The sequence below is a fragment of the Pristis pectinata genome, chromosome 10, assembly GCF_009764475.1.
Source record: "Pristis pectinata isolate sPriPec2 chromosome 10, sPriPec2.1.pri, whole genome shotgun sequence".
Taxonomy (NCBI): Eukaryota; Metazoa; Chordata; class Chondrichthyes; order Rhinopristiformes; family Pristidae; genus Pristis; species Pristis pectinata.
Genome location: NC_067414.1, coordinates 56,423,015 through 56,436,157, shown reverse-complemented (window position 1 = coordinate 56,436,157; position 13,143 = coordinate 56,423,015). Strand labels below are relative to the sequence as shown.

General features: G+C 35.5%; 1 protein-coding gene across 1 annotated transcript in view; it reads right to left on the bottom strand.

Annotated features, from left to right (window-relative positions):
• Positions 1-13,143, bottom strand: part of mtmr9 (myotubularin related protein 9) — a 56,103-nt gene that overhangs the window by 18,992 nt on the left and 23,968 nt on the right. The window contains exon 4 of the mRNA XM_052025200.1: positions 5,126-5,299. Coding sequence (XP_051881160.1) covers positions 5,126-5,299 — 174 coding nt within the window. The remainder of the gene's footprint in view (positions 1-5,125; positions 5,300-13,143) is intronic.

Below are 13,143 nucleotides of genomic sequence, written 5' to 3'. Positions count from 1 at the left end.
TTAATGCACCATTTACAATTAAGAGAAAAAAAATTAGCAGTTTGAAGAGGCTATAACCCCATTCTCTGACCTATTCCTTTGCCCATACTGAGAGGGCATCCTGAAGGAAAACATTACAGGCCCAGTCTGGTTGTGCTTTGAAATGCAGATTAACAAGCAGCCCTTTTTTGATTGAAGTTCCTTATACACAGCCGGGTGGAGTATTAGTCGATTCTGAACTGACAGTGCAACTGACATGATCCTGATGAAGCAAAACAAATGGCAGCATGTGACCCAGGAATGTCTATGTCAAGTGCTGCTCAAAATACCTAATAGTTTCAGCTCCAGGACAACCTCCCACTCAAGAGAACAGAACAGACATCATTTGGATATAATTTGTTCAGCCTTGTCCTCTTCTGAAAATCAAAATTGGGCATTTTTTTATTATTATACAAAACTCAAACTGCCACTTTCTTTCCACCTGGAAAACCTCTCAGCTCCAAGCAAAAAAAACCATAGCCTTGAGCACTTAATCTCAACTGTGACTTTCACAGAATTCCAAATCACATTCTAATCTGCATCATCTATAGTAAGAGAACTACATAAGCACATCTCTCCCTCACTCAGAAGATAATCAGCTTTATAGCTGCCACTATATCCACACAGCCTATTCCTTACTCCATCGGTTGCTACTTATCTACTTTTCCCCTGCCTCTTCCCATCCTCACTCTTCTATCTTTGCATCTCCACTCTCCACTCCATTTTTTGCCCTCAGCTGCCACTGCAATCAGTCCATCTCTTCTCCCACAAACTGCTTCCCATCCATTGTGGAAATATTTAAATAATAGTATAACTTTAAAATGGGAACTGAATGACATCTTCATAACTTGATCTAATTAGCTCCCAGCACTTAAAGCTCCTTCACCGGAAGACTTACGTGATCAGCTGGGACACTTCTTGCATACATTCCATTGAAAACTGCGTAATTATTTCCAAAATGAAAACTTTCTTAAAATGTCTACATGTAATATTTCCCTGGACAGGTAACTTTGATAGGAGTTTACATTTTTACCTTGTCATTCAACCACAACTGGTTTTTCCCAACTCTTCCCAGTAAAATGAATCTGCTGTTTTCTGCCATAGCCGTTCCTGTACCTTTCCATTTGATGGAGTGTAAGCAAATGAGAATCTCAAATTTTAAAATGTATTACATTTGAAAAATTAGATGACTCTTGTAAAATCCCACTTCTAACCCTGGAAGATTGATCTTTGGTCCTACAAAAATTTTCAAACACACATTTCAAATGGAAATTAAAATTTTACAGCAACAAAAATCTGAACTCTAAACAGAAAAAAGTTATAAACAGATGTGTAGCAAAGTTAAAATTTCTCTCAGGTAGAGCTTGGTTATTATACAGATTCTTGGCAAAATCTACATGGCAACACAAACTGTTATTAGCTTAAATATTTCTAACTGTATCATCTTTCACCGTGTATTGTTTATTTTTGGCTGAGAAATTAATATTGCAAATTTGGCAGATATAATCCTCCACTTGAAAACAGATTTCAAAGAGACAAAGGCACTTACATCAGATAGACATTATTAGATGCTTGCATCAACTATCATATTGTCACTGCAATCAAACATGTCACACTAAGACAGCCATGATGGTGAAGGAATTTCACAAAAACACCTTCAAGAAAATGTCAGATTTTTTTTATTCTGATGTGGAAAATAGAGCAACTATAGGACTAACTGCAAATCCACAGATTATGGACAACATTAAATTCTAACTGTTGCCAGGACTGCAGGGCTTGAGCTACAAGGAGAGACTGGATAGTCTGGGGCTGTTTCCCTGAAGTGTAGGAGAGTGAGGGACCACCTTATAGAGACATACAAAATCATGAGGAGCATAGATAAGGTTGTTTGTCACTGTCTTTTGTCCAGGGGGAGGGGAGTCTAAAACAGGAGAACAGAGTTAAGAATAGAGGGGAAAGATTTAAAAGAAACCCAAGGGGAACTTTTTCACACAGTGGAATGAGCTGCCAGAGGAAGCTGCAGAAGCAGGTGCAATTACAATGTTTAAAAGACATTTTGACAGGCACATGAATAGAAAAGGTTTGGAGGGAAATGAGCTCAGACAGACATCTTGGTCAGCATGTGCCGAAGGACCCATTTCCATGCTGTGTAACTATGACTCTGTAACTAATTTTAATGTGACTTCTTATTCTGTTATGATAGCACATCATAATTACAGTACTATTAATCCTGTTGCTATGCTGTGAAGGTGATGATGCTATTTTCAAGTTCACTGCAATTATACCCATCTATAAATTCCTGCCATTGACTGGATTCCAGCATACCAAAATGGATTTGCCCTGGGCTAAAGAGCTGTACTTGCATTTCCTGTAATTTTATAGGTTTATAATGTGTATAATTCTGAGAATACTCAGTGCAGCAATAGTTATTTTTATGTCTTGATATTTAAGCACTTATTTTCTTCATTAAGTCTTGTACCATATTTTGTTCCTTTAAATGATTTTTTTAAAAAAAGAGTTTCAGTTTGAGTCACATTAAAAAAGAGGTCCTTCTACAAATGCATTCTTTAGCATTCTCTCCTTAACATGCATGATTCAGAACTCAAAGGAATACATAGCCCAAATTCTGCACTCTCTTCATCCTCAAAAGCAAACAGAAATAAAATCTTCTGAAGTAAACTAACCAAATTGCTTAGAACAATTCCATCACTGATGATAATTAAATCAGATTTAATCTAAGCAATTAACCTCGAGAAATTAAAGTATTTTTTGAAATGAGTTAAGTATAGCTTAACAGGGAAATTTTAATTAAGGATTCCCTGAAGACTGAGTATTTGATATAATTGTTTTAATATAGATTTCTGAGTGGTCTTAGAAAACTATCATAATCAACTAATGTCTTTAACCTACTGAAATCAAAAGAAATCTGATGTTCTCCTGTTACACAAAACCACAAGAAAGGTAAATTTTCATTAAATTATTAAAAATACTGAATAAAACCCAAATTTAAAAATCAAAGATATTAGAGGGAAATCTTCAACACTTAATCTGCTTATGTTAGAATTTGTTCAGAAATATTTCCTTTATTTAAAATGTTCTCAGTCCTCCCTCTTTAACTGGATACTTGGACTCTTAGACACCTTTGACCAGGAAGAATAGCCCTGAGATGAGCAATATTCATCTGCAAGGTACCATTACTGTCATAGTTTGGAAATTAAAATAAATATCTGAGCTTTGCTGTACTCACTGATTTTGAAACATATCTCCACTCCATAACAGACATTCCTTTAATTCTCTCCACTCCTCATGATTTCTGAACAACTTAGTATTGTTGGTTTCTAATTCTTCCTAGTTCTGATGAAAGTCTAATCATAAGCGATTCCCATTTCTCGCTCCACAAATGTTGCCTAAACTGCTTAATGCATTAGCATTTTCTCTTTTATTATAGGAGATATTTAAGATGGCAGACCAACAGCTTGGTTAAATAAACAAGATTTAAGGAACATTTTAAAAGGAGAACCAAGGTAGAGAGATTTTGGGTGGCAATTCCAGAGCTTGGTGTGTTAGCAAATGAAGGCACAACCAGCAGAATGATTGTGATGCAAATTCAGGAAGTACAGTATTTCGAAACGTAGCCTGAGTTAAGAGGCCCATGTAATTGTTTTCCCATTAAGGATGATGCTCACTCCACGAAGTGAAAGCATTAATGTTTGGAGCCAAGAATTCTTCACAAGTCTTCGCAGCAAGAGAAAGCATCCTCATTGTTCTGATTTAATATATGCTGAACCAACAGTCAACCTACTAGCCTGCAGAGCACTTGGGGGAAAAAGTCCAGCAATGTTGTAATCACATTTCTTTTGCTGTTTTTACATTGAAAATTTGGAATTTTCTAAATGTATTTTCAAAAGGTGAACCTGTATTTCACATTAAAATGCTCTGGAATTCATTTTGAATCTAATATGATTACAACACAAAATTGATAAAATGTAATTCTTTCCTCAAATTCAGACTTAACAAATAGATAAATGATTGAACACTGGAGACAGGAAAAACAAATCCAGATATCTCCAACAAAAAAAAACAGATAAATAATTGAATTCTAGGGCAAGTACCAAAATGGCTGTGCAGAAAGTGAGAAGATAAAAGAAAAAGGCAGGAAGGTATCACAGCCTGATCATCTCATTTTTAATGCACAAGCTATTAGACTGATCAATAAATGACCAGCAGACAATAAAACCTACAGGAGGTTTTAGACATGATCTCTTCAGAAACAAAAATATCAATTGGACTGCAAAATCTTACATTCTTGTAACAATACCAGAGCTTACTTCAAATTTTAGCATTAACTATAATTAGGGTGGATTTATAAGCATTTTATAAAATTGTTAAACCTTAGTCTAAATTTCAAAACTTTGTGAGTAACTATTGAATACTAAAACCCAACAGCTAAATTAAATATTTATAGAATTTCACAACTGCAGTGACTAATGTGTAAGTGCACATATCTTTTAAAAGCTGGATACACCCAGTTTCTGCTTAGCAAACACAATGCATTTCATTATCAGGACTTTTTATATCAGCTATACCCAAATCAGCTTTTAATTCCTCAAAAACTGATGTATCCCTGAACCCAGTATTTTTGCAACCTAGATATATTAGTAATTACCATTGTACAGAAAAATGTCTAAGTTACAAACTAGATTTTATACAAGTGATGAATCTGTTGGAAGAAATTCAATCTCAGAATGGTATATAGTCCGGAAAAGCATACTGGAAGAGCACAATAGATTCTGCAGATGTTGGAATCTAGAACAACATAAACAAAATGTTGGAGGAACTCAGTAAGTTAGGCAGCATCTATGGATGGAAATAAACAGTCAACGTTTCGGGTCGAGACCCTTCATCAGGACTGAAAGCAATTTGGAAGTTAGATTAAAGAAAACTTTTCCTAGTGACACATTATCTTATGAAATTTGTAAACGTTTGTAGAGCCCAAGTCTTTTGATAAATGCAAGACGTACGTAGGTATAGTTGGAACATGACCGTCCCTAGTGTGCTTTCAAGCTTACTTTTCTATACAAAAGCTACAACCATCTTAGGTGCTCACCATTCCGTTCTTTTTATGATAGTAGCTAAGGACAGGGAAGCGACCACCTTGACGAAATGTAGCAACTTTTTTCAGAACCTCGTCATCAATTGACTTTGGCACCGTGACAATGGGAGGATAGGATGGACAGACAGTGAAATCTTTGTTAACGTAACTAAGTCGCCATTCATCTGTCTGATAGAAGGAACAGCAAAGTTAGTTTTAATTCAAAATGCTCTTTTTTCAAATTAAAAAACTCAACTGCAACATTTAAAAAGATTCACATCAATAGACTTTTATATTTCTGAAAGATTACACATCTTACATTTTGCACAGTGAATGTTTTTGGAGAACACATGTTTGCAAAGAAACAGCTTTGAATTCATGCAGAAAAATTAGCATTCTTTATAGCTTTAAAAGTATTATGCAGGTTTTCCCTCAACCCAAAAATTTAATAAAAATAATCCTTTTGAAATAAAGAGTCAAACCAAACTTGGACAATCCAACAAAGAAGCTCCTGTCCTATTACCAAGATCACACTTCTTTTTAAAAACAATTTCATGACTAACTGCTTATAGAAGCATGCTGGTGGCAAACAAAGCTTAAAAATGCTGTATGCTTTCAAAAGACAGCAAAGCTTCATCTATTTCAGACAAATAGAACAACTGGGCAGAAACATTCTCTTCCCATACTTGGCAGCAAAGAATTTATATCACAGTAACATTACCAGTGGTATGTGCAATTCAGCCACTTTTGGAGCAGCTGCTCTGCCTAAGCCAGGTAAATGTTGAAGTGACATTAAAAACACTTAATTTCTTTTGATCCAGTACAAAGGCCTGGAACTGGGTTCCATCTTACAACTTCATTTATTTTTCTTCCCACTGTATCACGCACATCTCCTAACTCACCCACAAACATGCCTTTGTCCAATTACTGAAACAGCAACCACCACTGCCTACGGGATACATGCTGCTCTCATTCCTTCAGAGGGAGATCCTCGCAATCATTTCCCCATTAGTCCAATTATTCAGCAGACTCCCTAGCCAGCACTTTCCAAGAGCCAAACCACCACCCTCTTCCACAAGGTCCCATAACCCAAAAACTCAGTCCATCATGATCCACCAGGTCTTTGCCAATTCTCCACAATAGACCAACATCTTGTACCTGCTTCCCTATACAGTTCTACATTCTTTGCTTAGAGTTTTCACAGAAATGTTCGACTTCCCACTCACTGCTAAATAAACATGGAGATAAATTTGAGAAGGTTGGTGAATACAAAACTGAAAGTGTTATATTTGAATGCACACAGTATATGAAATAAGGTAGATAAGCTCATAGTGCACTTAGAAATAGGCAGTTACGACGTTGTGGCCATCACAGAGTCATGGTTGAAAGAAGATCACAACTGGGAGCTAAACATCCAAAGATACACATTCTATTGAAAAGACAGACAGGTGGGCAGAGGGGGTGGGGTGGCTCTTTTGGTAAAAAAAAATGAAGTCAAATCCTTCGCAAGAAGTGATATAGGATCAAAAGATGTTGAATCCTTGTGGGTAGAGTTAAGAAACTGCAAAAGGTAAGAAGACCATGATGGGAGTTTTATATATATAGGCCTCTGAATAGTAGCCAGGATGTGAGGTAAAAATTACCACAGGAGATTGAAAATGCATGTAAAAAGGGCAATGTTACAGTGCTCATGGAGGACTTCAATATGCAGGTAGACTGGGAAAATCAGATTGGTACTGGATCCCAAGAGAAGAAATTTGTAGAATGCCTACGAGGTGGCTTTTTAGAGCAGCTTGTCGTTGAGCCCACTGAGGAAAAGGCAATTCTGGATTTGGTGTTGTGCAATGAACCAGGGAGCTTAAGGTAAAGGAAACCTTAGGAGGCAGTGATCATAATATGACAGAATTCACCCTGCAGTTCTAAAGGGAGAAACTAAAATCAGATGTATCTGTATTACAGTTAAGTAAAGATAACTACAGAGGCATGAGAAAAGAGCTGATCAAAGTTGATTGGATGGGGACCCTAGCAAGGTTGACGGCACAGCAGTAATGGCAGGCATTTCTGAGTAATTCGGAAGACCCAGGATCAGCTCATCCCAAAGCAGCAGCATTCTAAAGGGAGGATGAGGCAACCGTGGCTGATAAGGGAAGTCAAAGACAGCATAAAAGCAAAAGAGAAGGCATGTGATGTTGCAAAAATTAGTGAGAAGCAAGAGAATTGGGAAGCTTTTAAAAAAAAACAACAGAAGGCAACTAAAAAAAGCAATAAGGGGAGAAAAGATGAAATATGAAGGTAAGCTAGCCAATAATATAAAAGAGGATACCAACAGTTTTTTCATATGTATAAAGAGAAAAACAGGCAAGAGTGGACATCGGACTGCCAGAAAATGACACTGGAGAAGTAGCAATGTGGAACAAAGAAATGGCGGATGAACTGAATAAGTATTTTGCATCAGTCTTCATTGTGGAAGACACCAGCAATGTGCCAGAAATTAGTGAGAGTCAAGGGGGCAGAAGTGAGTGTAGACACTATTACTAAGGAGAAGGTGCTTAGGAAGCTGAATGGTCTGAAGGTGAATAAGTCACGTGGACCAGATGGACTGGGTTCTAAAAGAGGTAGCTAAAGAGATTGTGGAGGCATTAGTAGCGATCTTTCAAGAATCACTAGATTCGGGAATGGTTCCAGAGGACCAGAAAATCACAAATGTCACTCCACTCTTTGAGGAGGGAAGGAGGCAAAAGACAGGAAATTATAGGCCAGTTAGCCTGACTTCAGTGGTTGGTGAGATGTTAGAGTCCATTATTAAGGTTAAAGTTTCCGGATACTTGGAAGCACATGATAAAATAGGCCAAAGTCAACACAGTTTCCTTAAGGGCAAATCTTGCCTGAAATCTGTTGGAATTCTTTGAAGTAACAAGCAGGATAGACAAAGGAGAGTCAGTGGATGCTGCTTACTTGAATTTTCAGAATGTCTTTGACAAGGTGCTGCACATGAGGCTCCTAAACAAGATAGTAACCCATGATACTAGCATAGATAGAAGATTGGCTGACTGGCAGAAGGCAACGAGTGGGAATAAAAGGGGTCTTTTCTGGTTGGCTGCCAGTGACTAGTGGTGTTCCACAGGGGTTGGTGTTGGGTCCACTACTTTTCACGTTATATGTTAATGATCCAGATGATGGAATTGATGGCTTTGTGGCCAAGTTTGCGGATGATACAAAGATAGGTGGAGGGGCAGGTAGTGTTGAGGAAGCAGGGAAAGTGCAGAAGGACTTGTACAGGTTGGGAGAATGGGCAAAGAAGTGGCAGATGGAATACAGTGTAGGGAAGTGTATGGTTATGCACTTTGGTAGAAGGAATAAAAGGCGTAGACTATTTTCTAAACGGGGAGTGAATTCAGGAATTGGAGGTGCAAAGGGACTTGGGAGACCTAATGCAGGATTCCCTAAAGGTTAACTTGACGGTTGAGTCAGTAGTAAGGAAGGCAAATGCAATGTTAGAATTCATTTAGAAAGGTCTAGAATATAAAAGCAAGGGTATAATGCTGAGGCTTTATAAGGTGCTGGTCAGACCACATTTGGATTATTGTGAGCAGTTTTGGGCCCCATATCTAAGGAAGAATATGCTGGCAATGGAGAAGGTCCAGAGGAGGTTTACAAGAATGATCTCAGGAATGAAAGGGTTAACGTACGAGAAACATTTGATAGCTTTGGGCCTGTACTCACTGGAGTTTAGAAGGATGAGGGGGAGAGCTCATTGAAGCCTACTGAATATTGAAAGGCCTTAAACTACAAATTTTCCTAAATCGTCGTCATATCCGTTTCCTCTTTGAACTTTTTTACTTCTTCCTGTTGGTAAGATCTGTATATACCAAGATTAACCCTTTACATACCATGTTTTTTAATCTGTTAAAATGGATAAGACTTTTAATTTTATTTCATGGAATGTTAACGGCTTAAACAATTTGCTTAAACGCAAGAAGATTTTTAAAGTTTTTCATAGATTAAATGCTCAGATCATTTTTGTTCAGGAGACTCACACCAGGAAGAAAGATAATCAACATTTTTTTTAGATTTTGGAGGGGTCAACAGTTCCATTCGAATTCACAAGCAAAGTTGAAAGGAGTCTCTATTTTTATAGACTCCTCAATTTCGTTTGTCCATCATGAGACAATATCAGACCCAAATGGTAGATTTTTATTAATCACTGGTCTACTTCATAATAAAAAAGTTGTTACGGTTAATGTTTATGCACCCAATGTAGATAACCCTGAATTTTTTAAACATTTGTTTGCATTATTTCCTAATTTAAACGAATACACTCTGATTATGGGTGGAGATTTTAACTGCTGTCTAAACCCTTCGATGGATAGATCTGTGTCAAATCCTACACTTCCAAACAAATCTGCTGTCTTTGTTAATTCCTTTTTGGTTGAATCCGGAATCTTAGATGTTTGGAGATTTCTACACCCATTTGATAAAGAATTTTCATTCTTTTCTCATGTCTACCATAATTACTTGAGGATTGATTATTTTTTTATTGATGCTAGATTAGCTCCACTTACTAGGGACTGCAAATACGATGCAATTGCCAGTTCTGATCATGCACCATTGAGATTATCAATTAAATTACCAGATGTATCCTTTGACATCAGACAATGGCGATTTAACCCTTCACTATTACAAGACTTAGATTTTGTCCGATTTATTAAAGAACAGATTTCACTTTTCTTTTTAACTAATTTTACTGAAGAAATTTCCAGTGGGATAATATGGGATACGTTTAAAGCATACATTCATGGTCAAATTATTTCATATTCCGCTGGATTGAAAAAACGAACTAATAATGAAATATGTACATTAGCCGACAAGATTAAAGAAATCGATAAAATATATTCTGTTACTCCTAATCTGGAGCTTTTTAAAAAGAGAACAGAACTCCAATTACAACATAGTTTATTATTAACATCTTCGATTGAAAATCTACTACTTAAAAACAAAAGTCAACTTTATATACATGGTGACAAATCTGGTAAATTATTGGCCAACCAATTGAAAGCTACTATATCTAAACGTCAGATTAATAAAATTCGTAAACCAGATAGTACCTACACGATAGATCAAGTTCAAATTAACAAATCCTTTCAAGAATTTTATTCTTTTTTATACCAATTAGAATCCCCTGAGGATCCTACTTTAATACATGAATTTTTAAGAGATTTGAAGATTCCCCAATTATCTTTAAATGAACGCTCTATATTAGATGCTCCCATTTCAGAGGAAGAAATAAAGAAAGTAATATTTTCAATGAATTCGGGTAAAGCACCCGGCCCTGACGGATACACAGCTCAATTTTTTAAAATCCTTTTCTGATATTCTTGTTCCCTGGTTAGCCAAAATTTTTAAAGATGCCCTATCAGTGGGTAAACTACCACAATCTTTCTATGATGCAACTATTTCTTTAATTCTTAAAAAGGATAAAGATCCCACTGATTGTGCATCTTATAGACCTATTTCTTTATTAAATGTAGATTCAAGAATATTTTCCAAAATATTGGTCTTTAGATTGGAAAAGGTTCTTCCACAAATTATCTCTGAAGACCAGACAGGATTTATTCAGAATCGTTACCTACATTTTAACATTAGGAGATTAATGAATATTATATATACACCTTCATCCCAAATTCCAGAATGTGTTGTTTCACTAGATGTTGAAAAGGTGTTTGACAGAGTCGAATGGGAATATCTATTCAGTACACTACAAAAATTCAATTTTAGTCCTAAATTTATATCTGTGATTAAAATGATTTATTATGCACCTATGGCTTCAATACTTACTAATAATCAAAGATCTCCTTTGTTTAGGCTTTTTTGAGGTACTAGACAAGGCTGCCCGTTAAGCCCTTTATTATTTGATATTGCTTTAGAACCCTTGGCTATTGCACTTCGGGATTCTTCAAATATATGTGGTATTACTGGTGGACAGAAGATTCATAAGATATCTCTTTACGCAGACGACCTGTTACTTTATATTTCTAATCTGGAGGAATCTATCCCCGCAATACTATCACTATTAGATCAGTTCAGTGTTTTTTCTGGCTATAGTTTAAATTTTAATAAGGGTGAACTTTTTCCATTAAATATGCAAATTCCAATCTATAGCCAATTACCTTTTAGATTGGTAACTGACTATTTTATGTATTTAGATGTTAAAATTACTAAGAGACACAAGGACTTACTTAAAACTAATCTACTGCCTTTAATTGACCATGTTAAACAATTACTTACTAAATGGTCCCCACTATCTCTATCATTGGTAGGCCAAATTAATGCGGTCAAGATGAATATTTTACCAAAATTTTTATATCTATTTCAAGCGATTCCAACTTTTGTTCTGAAATCTTTTTTTCACACTATTGATTCTAAAATTCTTTCATATATCTGGCAGAATAAAAACCCAAGCTTAAGTGAGAAATATTTACAAAAACTAAAAAAGGATGGTGGTATGGCCTTGCCTAACTTTAGATTATATTATTGGGCAATCAATATTAGATATTTAATTTTTTGGATACAAGATTCAGATCTAATTCAACGCTGCAAATGGGTACACCTTGAGTCCCAATCAGTACTTGAATTTTCATTAGTTTCTATTTTAGGAGCTCCACTCCCTTTTGCACTTACTAAATTAAGTAAACATATGATTAACCCAATTGTTAAACATACAATACGAATATGGTTTCAATTTCGTAAATTTTTTGGATTGAATAAATTTAATCTATCAAGTCCCATTCAATCTAATTTTTTCTTTCATCCATCCAGAGTTGACTCAGCTTTTTCCATATGGAAAAGGAAGGGAATAGTATGTTTTCGTGATTTATTCATTGATAACTGTTTTTCATCTTTTGAACAATTGTCTAACAAATACAATTTGCCTAGATCACACTTTTTTCGATATTTGCAAATTAGAAATTTTTTTTAAAAGCTACTATACCCTCTTTTCCCATACCTTACAAAACTGAAATTACGGAAAAAATTTTTGGTTTTAATCCTTGTCAGAAGGGCTTGATAGCAATAATTTATGATTTAATTATGAAAATTCATTCAGAACCACTGGACAAAATTAAGAATGAATGGGAAAGTGAACTCCAGACATCTATACCTACAGAGACTTGGAAGAAAATTCTTCATTTAGTTAATACATCTTCAATTTGTGCCAGACATTCTTTGATACAGCTTAAGGTAGTTCACAGGACCCATATGTCAAAAGATAAGCTAGCTCGTTTTTATCATTATATAAATCCTATATGTGACAGATGTAAATCGAATGTGGCTTCTTTGACACATAAGTTTTGGTCCTGTCCTCTTTTGGAAAAATATTGGAAAGATATTTTTAACATTATTTCAAATGTATTGAAGATTGATTTACAACCTCATCCTATCACTGCAGTTTTTGGTTTACCAAGGATAGAATCTGGCCATCTATCTGCCTCCGCTAACCATATGATTGCCTTTGTTACATTAATGGCTAAACGATCCATTTTGCTTAAGTGAAAGGATCCAATACCCCCTACTACTTTTCAATGGTTCTCTCAAACTATATCATGTTTAAACTTGGAAAAAATTAGGAGTGGTACTGTTGATCCTTCGCTTAAATTTGAGGAAGTTTGGAGTCCATTTATTCAATATTTTCACATGATATAGATCCCCTTATAATAACCTTTCAACTTAGAGGAACGGAGTTGATGACATAATATTGCTCTGTTTCTATTGAGAAATTTTAGTCCAGTCTTTTTTCTCTGTTGTTGTTTTGAATTTTTTTTTCTTTAGCTTAGTTTGGTTTGATATACTGTTTATAATTTTTCTTATTGTTTTGGGGATTTTTTTCCTGTTATATTTTATAATAAATCTTTTTCTTTTATATTATATTCATTCACTAACAGATCGTTGGATCTACAGATTTTTTTTATACTTTATTGTTCTTGATGATTATCCATGTCATTGTTCTCCTGATCTCTTTGTATTACATGTAAAAACAT